Genomic DNA, 12,401 nt, shown 5'->3' on the forward strand with positions numbered 1-12,401 from the left:
GTGATCGGCGACGGTGACCTCTCGCGTCCGGCCCTGGTTCAGGCCATGGTGCGGAGCGAGAGGGAATGGGACGCCGCCTCCTCCTTCTGCGAAGCAGTGATGCTAGCTGAGGAGGAGGCGGAGCGCGTGTGGGAACGATCCTCCTCACGCCCCAGCCGCCGCAGAAGACACGCCGGGCGTCGGGGATCGCGTAACGATCTCCGGCCACCGTAAGTGCGGATCTGCGCACGGCGAGCAAGGGTAGCTCGCCGCCCGACCAGAACTAGATCCGTGCGTACGGCGCGTCGCGTTCCGCGCACGCTTCAATGAGCCAGATACCACAGATGGGGCCCAGTAGGGCTGATGCCAGATCCGGAGCTGCGGACAACGTAGCAGGTTACCGGGGCTCCGGCTCAACAAGCAGGAGTAGGAACGGGGTGGTTTTTATAAGTAAGAGTCTGACAGCTGACACAAAAAACTAAGACCTTAAAGTCGCGAGGCAGCAGTCTTACTAAAGATTTCTAAATAGGAAAATTGGAATAGTATTCTCGTTTACCAGTGTCCGATAAAACAAAATAATTATAAGTATTATACAAACTCGTAACATCATTTGTCTTGTAGATCATAACTCGATATACAATGTGATAGGGGTGAGACTTCTAACCCGTTAAGGCTGAGTACTACATCTAATTTTATCGACAAAAGTCGGGGGTCGAAGGGGTCGAAAAATTATGGCTATTTTAATATTTTTTTTACTTTTTTTGATATCAAAGGTTGTATGCGTCGTAGAAACAAAAAAAAAACGACAAACGGTAGCTAATAACCTTGGCTAACTAATTCATTACTTTTTTCATATGTTTGATAATGTTTTGGTAAGAAAAAAAAACATTGTGAATTATTTTTACCGAAAAAATCACTATTTTCCAATATTTTCAATTAGGGGTTCAACCACCCATATTATTTTTTTGTCGATAAAATTAGATGTAGTACTCAGCCTTAACGGGTTAGAAGTCCCACGCCTATCACATTGTATAGGTATCAAAGAAAGTTTATTTATTTTTCCGCACTGCGAGATGTGAAAGTGATAAAAATGTGAAGGAGCTTTGCATCTTCGAAAGCGCGTATATATGGACATACTATTTTCAAAGTAAAATGTATCTCTTAGATAATAGGTCTATGAAAATTCTGTAGGTACTGGCCATAAGGGTAGCTTGCCGCCCGACCAGAACTAGACCCGTGCGTGAGGCCTCAAAGAACCATCAGGCCACCACAGACGGGGCCCAGTAGAGCTGATCCGGAGCTGCGGACTACCTAGCGGGTTTACCGGGGCTCCGGTTTGAAAGGCAAGAGTAGGAACAGGGTGGTTTTTAGTCAGTAAGAGTCTGACATTCCCTCTCGCCCTCGCCTAAGGCGAAAAGAGGAAATGGATGATTTTCCGCCCTAAAAAAATAAGGTACCATTTCAAATCATAATACATTTCAAATATTTTTTATGGCTGACAATTCTAATTTTAAATATATTTTATTTTAAAAACGCAATTCTATAGGTAAAGGTCTAAAATATTCATATTACCCTTGCAATGTACAAAAAACGTGAGAAAACTTGAATTCGTAAAAAACATATCTGTAATAGCCAGGCAGGTATTTTGGATATCAATTTAGTTTGGACATTGATTGCTTTAAAACGAACGGCAGCGTCACGTATCACAAGTGGGTGTCGGTGGGGCGGCATGTAAATCATTAATTGGAATTCAAACCCTGCGTGCAACGCATGCACCAACTAATAAACAAGTACCACAATTAACTTCACATTCATACTCGGGCAATATTACATTTTCCGCATTTGTAAATATGTACATCTCTCGGTACTGAATACATATTATACTCGGTACGCCGTTCCCGGTACAGCATAACTAATCATGTCCTTTGATTGTGTATCACTTCATTAAGGTTTAATATAATTATACAATTATTATAATCCTGATGAGTGGTCGGAGGCATAAGTCGAATCGCGTTTTGGGTTCGATTCTCGGAGTTACATGATTCACCAGGACATAAAACTTTCAAAACTTGCAATAAATACCAAGGTATCTAGACTCTTCTGTAGAACTGCGATACTAAGGATTAAATTAAGTAGCTCTTCGTTTTACATATTAATTCAAATCTGTTTATGGTACATTGTACTCATATAGTATAGGTAGTTATTAGAAAAGTTATAGAGGTTGATACCTCCTTGAATTAGAGCCGTAGACTAGCTTTCGTCCGCGACGATCTCCGGCCACCGTAAGTGCGGGCCTGCGGACGGCGAGCAAGGGCAGCTCGCCGCCCGAACAGAACCAGACCCGTGCGAGCGGCCTGGGCTCCGGTTCGAAAAGCAGGAATAGGAACGGCGTGGTTTTTACTCAGTAAGAGTCTGACACTCCCTCTCGCCTCGCCCAAGGCGAGAGAAGCCATAGGATGATTTTCAAAATAAGACTAGCTTTCGGGGTCGGGCCACAGTATTAAGCTGAGCGCTAGCCACTTTGCGCTCTGGTGAAGTAGTGACATTTCTGTTACACTTCTTATTTATTTGTATTTTGATGGAAACAGCGTGAATACGGAGTTTCTTTCTATCCACGAAGCTTTTTTGTGAAACCGAATGCCAAATATTTTTTATGGTATAAGCCGGTAAATGAGCCGACGGGTCACCTAAAGGTAAGGCATCGCCGCCGCCCATGGACATCCGAAACACCAGGGCCTTTACAAGTGCGTTGTCGGCTGTTTGGGGATTAGAAATTTAAGAGTGGGAATTGGGTAGAGGGTAATTGGGCCTCCGGTAACCTCACTCACACAACGCAAGCGTTGTTTTATGTCGGTTTTTGTAAGGCCTTGGTGTCAATCCGGTCGAGTCGGCCCATTCGTGTTGAAGCATGGCTCTCCTACACTTATTTATCAAATTAGGCAACCTGCCGCCGACTTGGCCTGTTATCGCTGCTATCACTGCACTTCCCGGCGTATCCATCTATTACATTATTAGGTCCTCTCCCAAAGTTTGTAGTATTATAATTAGGAAAACAAAAAAGTGGTTTGATTATCAAAATCGGGTGCCACGTGTTATAACTCTGCAGAGTTTTAGTTGTAGTAGGAGTACTGAGTGGCTGGACAACCGGCTGCCGCACTTTTCTCGCACGGAACATTTTTTTTTGTTAGGGTAAAATCTTCTAATGATTTCTTCCGCATTGGGCGAGGCGAGAGGGAGTGTCAGACTCTTACTGACTAAAAACCACCTCTTTCCTTCTCCTGCTTTTTGAGCCGTTGCTGCAATTGTCTGGAGCTAACGTAGAAAATTTCCATGTAAACTAAAAAATCTAATTATGTTTTTCTTTTAAAGAAAATAAAGTATTTGGAAACTTTCCAGATTCCCGATGTACTGTACGAAACAACATATCGACCTGTTTCAATAACAGGTTATAAATAAATACAAATCAATCAGGGCAGACACTACTTATTACCTTTTCATATTTTCCTCGAATAATAAGCAATTTTGTAAAACACTTCTTTTATTTTAATTCTGATTAAATGTTAAGTGTGTAGATACGAACCTAGACTCTGTAGGCGTATCAACTAATCGTTCATGAAGTATTAATCGCATTAGACGCACCCTATTTTTTTTAGAAAGAATTATTTGCTACATATAAAAAAATTATAATTGCTGTTCGTTAGTATCGCTAAAACTCGAGAAGGGCAGGACCGTTTTGGTAAATTTTGGTTTTGAATTATTTGTGGAAATCCAGGGAAGTCCACACATTTTGTTCTGACCTTTTAAACCTTTTAAAAGGTAACAACAAAATGTGTGAGGCGGTACGAAGTTTGCCGGGCCAACTAGTTATTGTATATTTTTATTTAGGTTTATTTTATTTTACTAATTTATATTTATTTTTCGAATGTACACTGTAATTCCATATTACAGTGTTAATCCATTTTTATCAGTACTCATGTATTACAAAACTGTAGACTTTGTTTAAAAACGAGTTAATCTCCGGAATTACTCAGAATTGATAACAATATTTTGGTGTATGGATGATATGGAAGAGGATTACCATTTATCCATATATCAAGGAGAGTTACAAAATCATAAAACATCACGCTACGATTTATAGAAGCCGAGCAGTGGAAAGATCGCGCGGAGTACCTGGTTAATTCTTCTATGGACGTAAATCTGTTTCAGTTGCGTTCAGCTTCGTTTGGTTTGCGATATTTTATATGGCACTAGCTGGCCCGGCAAACTTTGCATCGTCTTAAACATATTTTTAACACTGTTTAAATCTCCCGTGGACAAATCAATCGAGACTTTCTCGACTTTTAGCGAGACTAACGAACATCAATAGATTTTTATACAATATATAGCCTTTCTCAATAAATGGACTAGGTATCCAAAACAAAAACAACTTTACGATTAGAACCCGTGGTTTTAAAAATAGCGCTGCCCGGTTCTTATTGGGCGTAGAGTGATGTACTATAGCTTATACATACTTTCACAGTGTAATTTCATATCAGTAAGATAAATACAAAGCCAAAAATTACGAAAAATTACCTCATTAAAAATATAAACAGTACCCACTCATTTATTTAAAAATTATTTACAAGTAGGATAGCAACTATAGTGCATCTAATAATGTGACCAGGCAATTACAGTAAATGTTTTATCTTTGAAAAATATCCGATTTACTCATACAGCAAAATGTTCAAATATGTACTCGATTAATCTATTGGCAAAAATAAAAAAAATATGACACCTACGCGTGATGGTGCGACTCAGGTACTTGAACTTGTAACCGTCTGGCTAACAAAGTCTTAAACTTTGGTACCTAGAGTCTAGGGTATTATCCATTTACTACACAAGCACTGGATTACCTGTCTACGTCTAGTCGAGACGAGACGAGACAAGCATTAGTATTTTTCAAATACTAATATTACAGTGAATTGTGTACGCACCCAATCCGCTTAACAACGACATTCCGTGGTGTGAGTACGAGGTGGTACGAGTGCAGGTGTTTAGAAAATAATCCGCTTGCTAGGGGGTTGCATTGTGCCTGAGTTTTCCGAATTGAATCCTAAGTTCAATAGGAACTCTTCTGGACATATTCTTTGCTTTTATTTTCAAACACAATATTTCTTTGCAATCCGTGCATCGAGAGGGTATTACAAAAAATAAAAAGAAAAAATCTGCCGTTTCCGCAAGGGATTTTCGACGTATGTACCTAAACAACGAACAAAACCTAAGTCTACACTGTTGTATCCCTGCAGTCTGAGCGCCCCTTTTGTAGGCTCAGGGCGGGTGTTGTACGTATCTATAGCAAGCGAGCACGAAATCGACGGTACTGGGAAGCTTCATCAATCGGAGTGTACGATAACAAACAAAGTACAGTTTTTTTCTTACTATTTTGATTGATATTGACGTACAATATTTGTTTCTGTGATAAGTATACGAGTGCCCCCTCGAAGAGTTTTTGAGATAACATAGCATGTTAAACTACATTCGACATTCAGAAGTAGAACCTCTATTGTACTCATAATATTATTGCTAGTGATATTTCATATTAAAAACGGATATTAAATATTATACCATACTTATTTTTGAAGGGGAAAATCATCCAATTATTTCTGACGCAAAAACGCAGTGTCACTTGCTTCGGGCCGGGACCCCAGTATTCCACAAGGTTGTCCGCAGCCTTGCAAACACTAGCTTCAAGATCCCAAGTAGGTTCGCCGCCTCCCCGGAGATCGTGTGATACCCACGGGTAATCCCTATAACTAGCTCTGGGACTTTACCAGAGCGCGACTTTGGCCGTGCCTCAGGATCGGCGCCCACACCGGGACCTAGTAGAGCGTCGATCACGGTCTCCCAATACAACCTTTCGGAGGAGGCATTCGGCTCTCCTGTGTTGGGTAGGATCCGCTAACGTATAACTCCCGTTCGTTCCAATAAGCTATTACTCCATTTTACCTATACTAAAAATAATACCCACTCATCGATAGTTACGTTTGTAAACTCCAAGTAATTAATCGGCGGACCTCCAGCCAACTCCAGACGAGCTATTAAGAGATTAGTGCGGCCACTTGCACTTTACACCGAAGTATAGGCTAATAGACTCGCCGTAATATGTATTTACTAACTAGCGATATAAGCACATTAACGTCTGGAATAGTTTAGGCGTAATACAAGTTGGTAACTTTAATCAATATTTAGTATGCACGCACTAGTATGGTGGAATTCCAGTCTTTGTACTCGTGCTGTGTACTGAATCCATTAGGGCCAGTCAAAGCATTCAATTAAGTTCGGACAGGGTCCGTCGATTTGATCTGCTTTAAGCTGCTTATTGTTTAGTATGTGTAATGATTAGATCTAGCGCGCCCAGTATAATTACATGTCAAACACAGCGTTTACATGATATGAACAGCATGTACATGTGCAGCAATTCAGGTTGTGAATCATACATACATATGTAAATATGTATATTTTAAGTTATTTACTATGCTCCTGTTTCTTGAGGGAAACTCAGAAATGTGGAGACTTTCATTGTTATATATCAATGTAAACTTTTGACGAGTTGAAGTATTAAATATTTAGCAGAAGCACAGAGTTTAATATAGAGAGTTTATTATAGTTTGTAAAATGTACATTAAAAACGTAAAGGGGCGTATTAATATTTTTGAGTGGATATTTTTACATTCAATAGGGATGATGACGGGGTATGAAAATTAAAAATCCATTTCGTTCGTCAATTAGGTAATGAAAAAATATTGGACACATATTTTTTTTTTATTTTGACATATAAGTTATACTTTGATAAAACGAATCAAAGTTTAGGACTGGGAGCAAATACATCATTTTTACGTATATAACGTACCTAGAAGTAACGTCACGCGAGTAACAGACTATAGTTAGCTATCTTTCTTTTTTACACGATACTATTTTCTTCAACAAAAAGAACATTCATTGAAATAAATAAATACGTTTTATACGCAAAAAAAGCACGAAAATTTATAAGTTATCAAGTTCGCCTTATGTACCTACCACTATTTTATTGAATTGTGTACATTAAAGATGAAATACGTAAATAAATAATTAAGCCTTACGTATATATAGGACTTTCCGTATTGTTTAGGCCACGCGAGTCTATTATTGCTTTAAATAATTGTATAACTTGATACTAATGAGGCTTTAGTAGTTAAGCAGTGGATAGGGGAGGATGGAGAGGGAAACAACTTTTACAACTTACAGGAACAACTTTTTTCTAAAAAAGGGAGCCGTCTTAAATTTTCTTTACCGCCTCCATTTTTATATCAGGTTATATCCCTATAATCTCCTCCAAAAGTTAATGCTGAAAACTGCATCAAAATAGGTTCAGCCGAACGCGATATAATGCACAAAAATACACACACACATGTCAATCTGAGACCCCCATTTTTGAAGTCCGTTAAAACCATTCCTATTTAAGGCTGACATGTATTGATGTATGGTACTAGCTGTTAAGGCGTGACTTACAACAGAAACAGTCGCCGGAACCTCGTTCACCTATGCAACTCCTTAGGAAGCTAAAAGTAGGTTTGTCATTTCGATGAGTAGATAGATAAGTTCAGTACCCTTAGTATCAGTTTGCTAAACGTGGAACGAAAACGAAACGAGAGCGTATTCGGCGCTCTCATTGGTTGGTTCATTCGCGCCGGCCAATCAGAGCGCCGAACGTAATCTCGTTTCGTTTTCGTTCAACGTAAATCAAACTCGTACTAAGAGTACTGATTGGTTGGTTCATTCGAGACGGCCAATCAGAACGCGCCTCCGTTTCTATTACTTTAAACGTAAACCAAACTAGTACTAAGGGTAGAGTAAGGTGGGTACTTCAATAACAATTATTACCTGGCTTTAGCAGGATCCTCGCCGCTGTGTCTCTTGGTGTGGATGGTACCCTTTTCTACGGGAGCCAACTCCCCAGTGCGCCCGGTGGCGTCCTGAACAGTGTCATGTATTACGTTTATAAAATAACAATACTTTACGATACAATAAGAGTGTTAATAATATGCTAAAGATTTTGTAATCGCATAAACCTCCTTGGTGCTCCTGGCATCATTTTTAGTGCGTCACTAGACATTGACGTGTGTATTCAATCAATAATTTCGACAGTGCGTCGTCTGTTCAATCACTTAAAGCTAGTTTCAATGTCTTATGTACATTTCTGCCTAAGGACTTCCCAGTTTGATACTTGAACAAGATTTCAAAGTAATGAGGTGTAGGTTACCTAAGGTCTGAGGGCCTACTCCGGTTCTCGAATCCGAAGTTTCGTTTAATTTTCGGCCGTAGGTTTTATTGATTTACTAATGAAATTACTTAAAATAACGTTTTATTTTTAATTTCATATCAAAAGTTATTTATTTATCTTCATTTAATTTGTTCACAAAGCTTCGCAATAAATGGAATTGTAGTACGAAATTTGCGAAGTTTCGGACGAAACTTTGTTTTTCGTTGAATTAGAGTAGACCCCCTGATGTCAAGTATGTAACAGTATACAAATGTAACTGGTATGAGGGTTACCTGTGAGCCAGTGCAAGGTCCGTCGCTGTGACCAGAGGTTGCCTTGCGCATGGACGTGAGTCGGTAGAAGGGCGGCGTCTCCGTGCGCTCGATGAGGCAGTTGAGGGTCTCCACCGTCTGCAGCTCTGTCATCATCTCGTCGAGCAGTCGCTCCGGCCGCGACCGCGCCAGGTACAGCACCACGCGCTTTGCCTGCTCAGTCAAAACAATGATGCGCTATGTCAAGTCAACGATAAAAAAATTGGCTATTGGTGTTTATAATAGTTTAATATTCTTCATTAAATCTATTGGTACATTAAAAATAGATAAGTTAGTATATGATGGTAAAAGCTCGACATTATGTCGGTAGTTCAGGGTTTTACAGTAACAAATACATACATATTATTTTTATTTGCGCGCAGTTTAACCCGCAGCTCGGTACCTAATTATGACTTTTCATTTTTATCGTAGCGTTTAGTTTTATAGTCCATAGCCTTCCTCATACACAAATAGAATTTCTCAAATCGGTCAAATAGTTCTTGAGATTAGCGCGTTCAAAGAAATAAACAAAGACACTCAGCTTTTTAATACTGAATTATACAATATGAATCTGTATACTTTTTACATTAAAAAAAGTATATAGTTTCTATCTCTATTAGGGAACTAAGTATAGGTGGACTTCAATAGTTAGTAGGTAGTAGGCACCGCAGCTTATTACATACATTAACAGTGCCTGCGAAACTTGTGACGCTGTTGTGTTGTTATAGTTGTAAACTTGCACACGTACACTTATACCAACTTTATCTACATCAGACATAGTTTCATTGTTTAGAACAAAGCTGTCGCTTGCCGCTACACACGCGTATGTGTGAACTGACAGTGCAGAACAAACTTACGTTTAAGGGCTGACTTTTCAATCAACAGACAATTCTTAACTGCACCTCTACCATGAGTTACAGTTAAGAATTGTCTACCATGAGCGATATTAGATAGCGACGACATAAATATTTGTATAGCAAATTTTAGTACCCCAGGTATGGTAGACGCATTGTCAAATTTGACATACAAAAAATTTACGTCGTGGCTAACGACTATCGATAAATACTATTGTTTCAAAGTAATGGTTGCAGAATTAAAATTAACATTTGACAGTTTCTAATGTAGAAAAATTGACAAAATTTATTCAAAATTATTCCTCCGATACAATTTACCTGGCGTTGGAAAAATCTGCTCTATGTAAAACCAAGTTAGGTTACATTTCCTTTCCTAAGTCTTGCCTCATAGTGGATGGACCTACATATGTGCTATACACATTTTAGACTTCGTGTCACTACTAGATTTTCCAAAAGCCTAACCCAGCAAGTGTGAGTTACTTTAAATTAAGAAAAGCTTAACTAAACATTCTAGATTCTAGAAATCATAAGTTATGGTACAATCCCACGAGATGTTAATATTAAAATATAGCACTTTATAAATATCAATAACAAAAGCTTTAGCGGTATATGTATAACTAGCTTTTGCTCGCAAATTCGCCAGCGCGGAATGAAAGGCAGAATTAAATTTAAAATGGAACACAGCCCAGTAAATAATAAGTTATTTACTCAAACCTGAAGTCTGTACGAAGACACCCCTGTTATGTTCAGGAAACAAAGACTTCGGCAAAGAGTTCTCCTTAGTTGTTCGCATAAGGCAACTTGAATCGATGGTGAAATGGATTGTGAGGAATTAAGTCGTCCAATTTCCCTGCATACTCTCCAAAAAGATAAAACATCGAAGTCAATCACCAATTTTACAATTATATTTTTTTGAAGGGATATTTTTTTACAAGTGGCTTAGGTGGGGTACACACTCCCCCTATACTGTCCGCTTATCAAAATAATAACCGTATAATCCCGTACTTTTTTTGTTAACAAGACAATTAGGAACGATTAATCCCTACAAAATAATAAGTTAAATTTATGATAGGCATAAAAAAAAGAAAAACGTGTATCTAATCGTTTTAAGAAGATTATAACCCTTGGATACAGAAAAATAAAAATATTATTGTTGAGAAATTCCATAGCGACGGGTAATTAGCTGCCTGTATTGTGTAGCAACGCGTTTCGTAGGGTAAAATAAAAATAATGGAAGTACTAGTACATCGCCGCGTCCGCGCTGCTCAAGAGGAAAAGTCCCTTTGTGACTCGAAAGTAGCAGAGCTATTCTCGGTTTATTTACGCGAGTAATCTGTTATTTTTAGTTAATTTCGTAAGGTTATTGAAACAGAGGAGGAGTCGGCAGGCAGGGTATTGTTGGAAAGAAAGAAAGAAATATCTCGCAGTAGTTGTAGTCTTTAGCTAGTTTATCACAAACAACTCATTACCAGTTTTTAGCTTTTAATTCTACGATAAACGTAAATATTTGCTCATGACTGGGTATACTACTATACTACTAGAGATACTAGTCACCTGCCGATTGGTACACACTGGGTTATACCGGTAATAGTTTCGGAAATGCTGTAAGCACTTCTTTTGTATACGGATAACATTTTTTGGTACTAAGGGTACTGTATTCTACTCTGCTACCACCACATAGGGTATCTGGTGTTAAATCACAATTGCTTAGTTTGCTGGGTAGTATGTACTCACGTAGGGCAGCAGCTCGTTGGGCGCCATGCCGGACACGATGATCAGGTAGCGGATGATGACCTTCAGGTTGTTGGGCCAGCACGCGCACAGCGTCGACCACAGCTCCTCGATCTCTTTCGGGTGGTTGTCCGAGAACTAAACAACATTATCCTCACATCATTATAACGAATTATCCAAATTAGGCCATCTTACAAAATTCAAGGGAAACGAACAAAAAAGTTGCAAGGTCACCGATATGGTAAATTATTCCATAGGTCAGGGTATCGGAAGTTTACTCATAATCATGCGAACAAGTCCGTTAGGTGGAGTGAGTTAGTCCGTCAGTACGTACATATTTGTCAGAGGTAGAGTATCAATTAGTTTGTACGTATACTCGGTAACAGAGGCAGTAGGATGTAATGTGTTTGGGCACGAGTACCCGTTACATGCGCGGTTTGCGTAGGACGGCAAGGCAAGGTTGCGCCCTCTACGGTGAGTGATGGTGCAAACAGAGGTGCGCCCGCCGCAATCTCGCGACATTAAACCCCTTTGCTCTAAATCGCGTCAGCCTTGTGCTACTGCCTGCGCGACAACACTTATGTCACTCGTCAACCGCCACTTACGTCGAGTGCCCGCCCTCCGCATGTGTCTAGCACTAACGCTGGCCATATCGCTAATACACCTGATTATATTGCCAGCGATTTGTTTACACAGCTCATACGGGTTTTATAGGAAGAATAATAAAACTGAGTTTCTTGTTTGCTCTTTTCCATATAAATTGATGTTTTAAAACGAGCTTTACTGATGGACCAATAATATTTTGACGTTCCAAATTAAAGAGCCTGTTTATGCCATTATTGTACAAATGCTAGTTGAGCATACATGGAGCAAAATTTTTGTAGATAAGATGTTTTGTTTAAAGTTTGTACTCGTGGATTTAAATGGAACAACAGGTTACTGTTGCTTGGGCAATATTATTTGTAAATAGTTCAGCATCCTCACCTTAGCAGTAATGTAGAAGAGATTGTTGAGCACCATTTCAGTGGCTTCAGCCGAGCCAAGTCCTTCGCGCCGCCCGCTGCGGCCCGCCTCCGAAGCATAGTACTGCGGGCAAAATAAAACATTGTCTCTGTCACGTCACATCGGCCAACTGAGCCACTCAACTCAGTAATGAAGTAAACGATGTGACATAATAGCATTAAAGTAGGCCGTAAAAGTAAACACTAGCCGCCGTCGTAACTAGGTACTGACTGATCCATGTTTTGG

At 39.5% G+C, this 12,401-nt stretch overlaps 1 protein-coding gene across 10 annotated transcripts in view; it reads right to left on the reverse strand.

The window, feature by feature from the left end:
• The window catches only part of LOC118261721 (protein furry), an 87,684-nt gene that overhangs the window by 22,110 nt on the left and 53,173 nt on the right, over nt 1-12,401 (reverse strand). For all 10 annotated transcript variants that reach the window (XR_007707125.1, XM_035575884.2, XM_035592117.2 and 7 more), the window contains 4 exons: nt 12,138-12,239; nt 11,157-11,291; nt 8,551-8,742; nt 7,879-7,970 (listed from right to left, as the gene is read on the reverse strand). Coding sequence is in view for 9 of the 10 variants with exons in the window: in XM_035575884.2 (XP_035431777.2) it covers nt 7,879-7,970; nt 8,551-8,742; nt 11,157-11,291; nt 12,138-12,239 (521 nt within the window). In the remaining variant the exon portion in view is untranslated. The remainder of the gene's footprint in view (nt 1-7,878; nt 7,971-8,550; nt 8,743-11,156; nt 11,292-12,137; nt 12,240-12,401) is intronic.

Source organism: Spodoptera frugiperda, chromosome 25, assembly GCF_023101765.2.
Source record: "Spodoptera frugiperda isolate SF20-4 chromosome 25, AGI-APGP_CSIRO_Sfru_2.0, whole genome shotgun sequence".
Classification (NCBI taxonomy): domain Eukaryota; kingdom Metazoa; phylum Arthropoda; class Insecta; order Lepidoptera; family Noctuidae; genus Spodoptera; species Spodoptera frugiperda.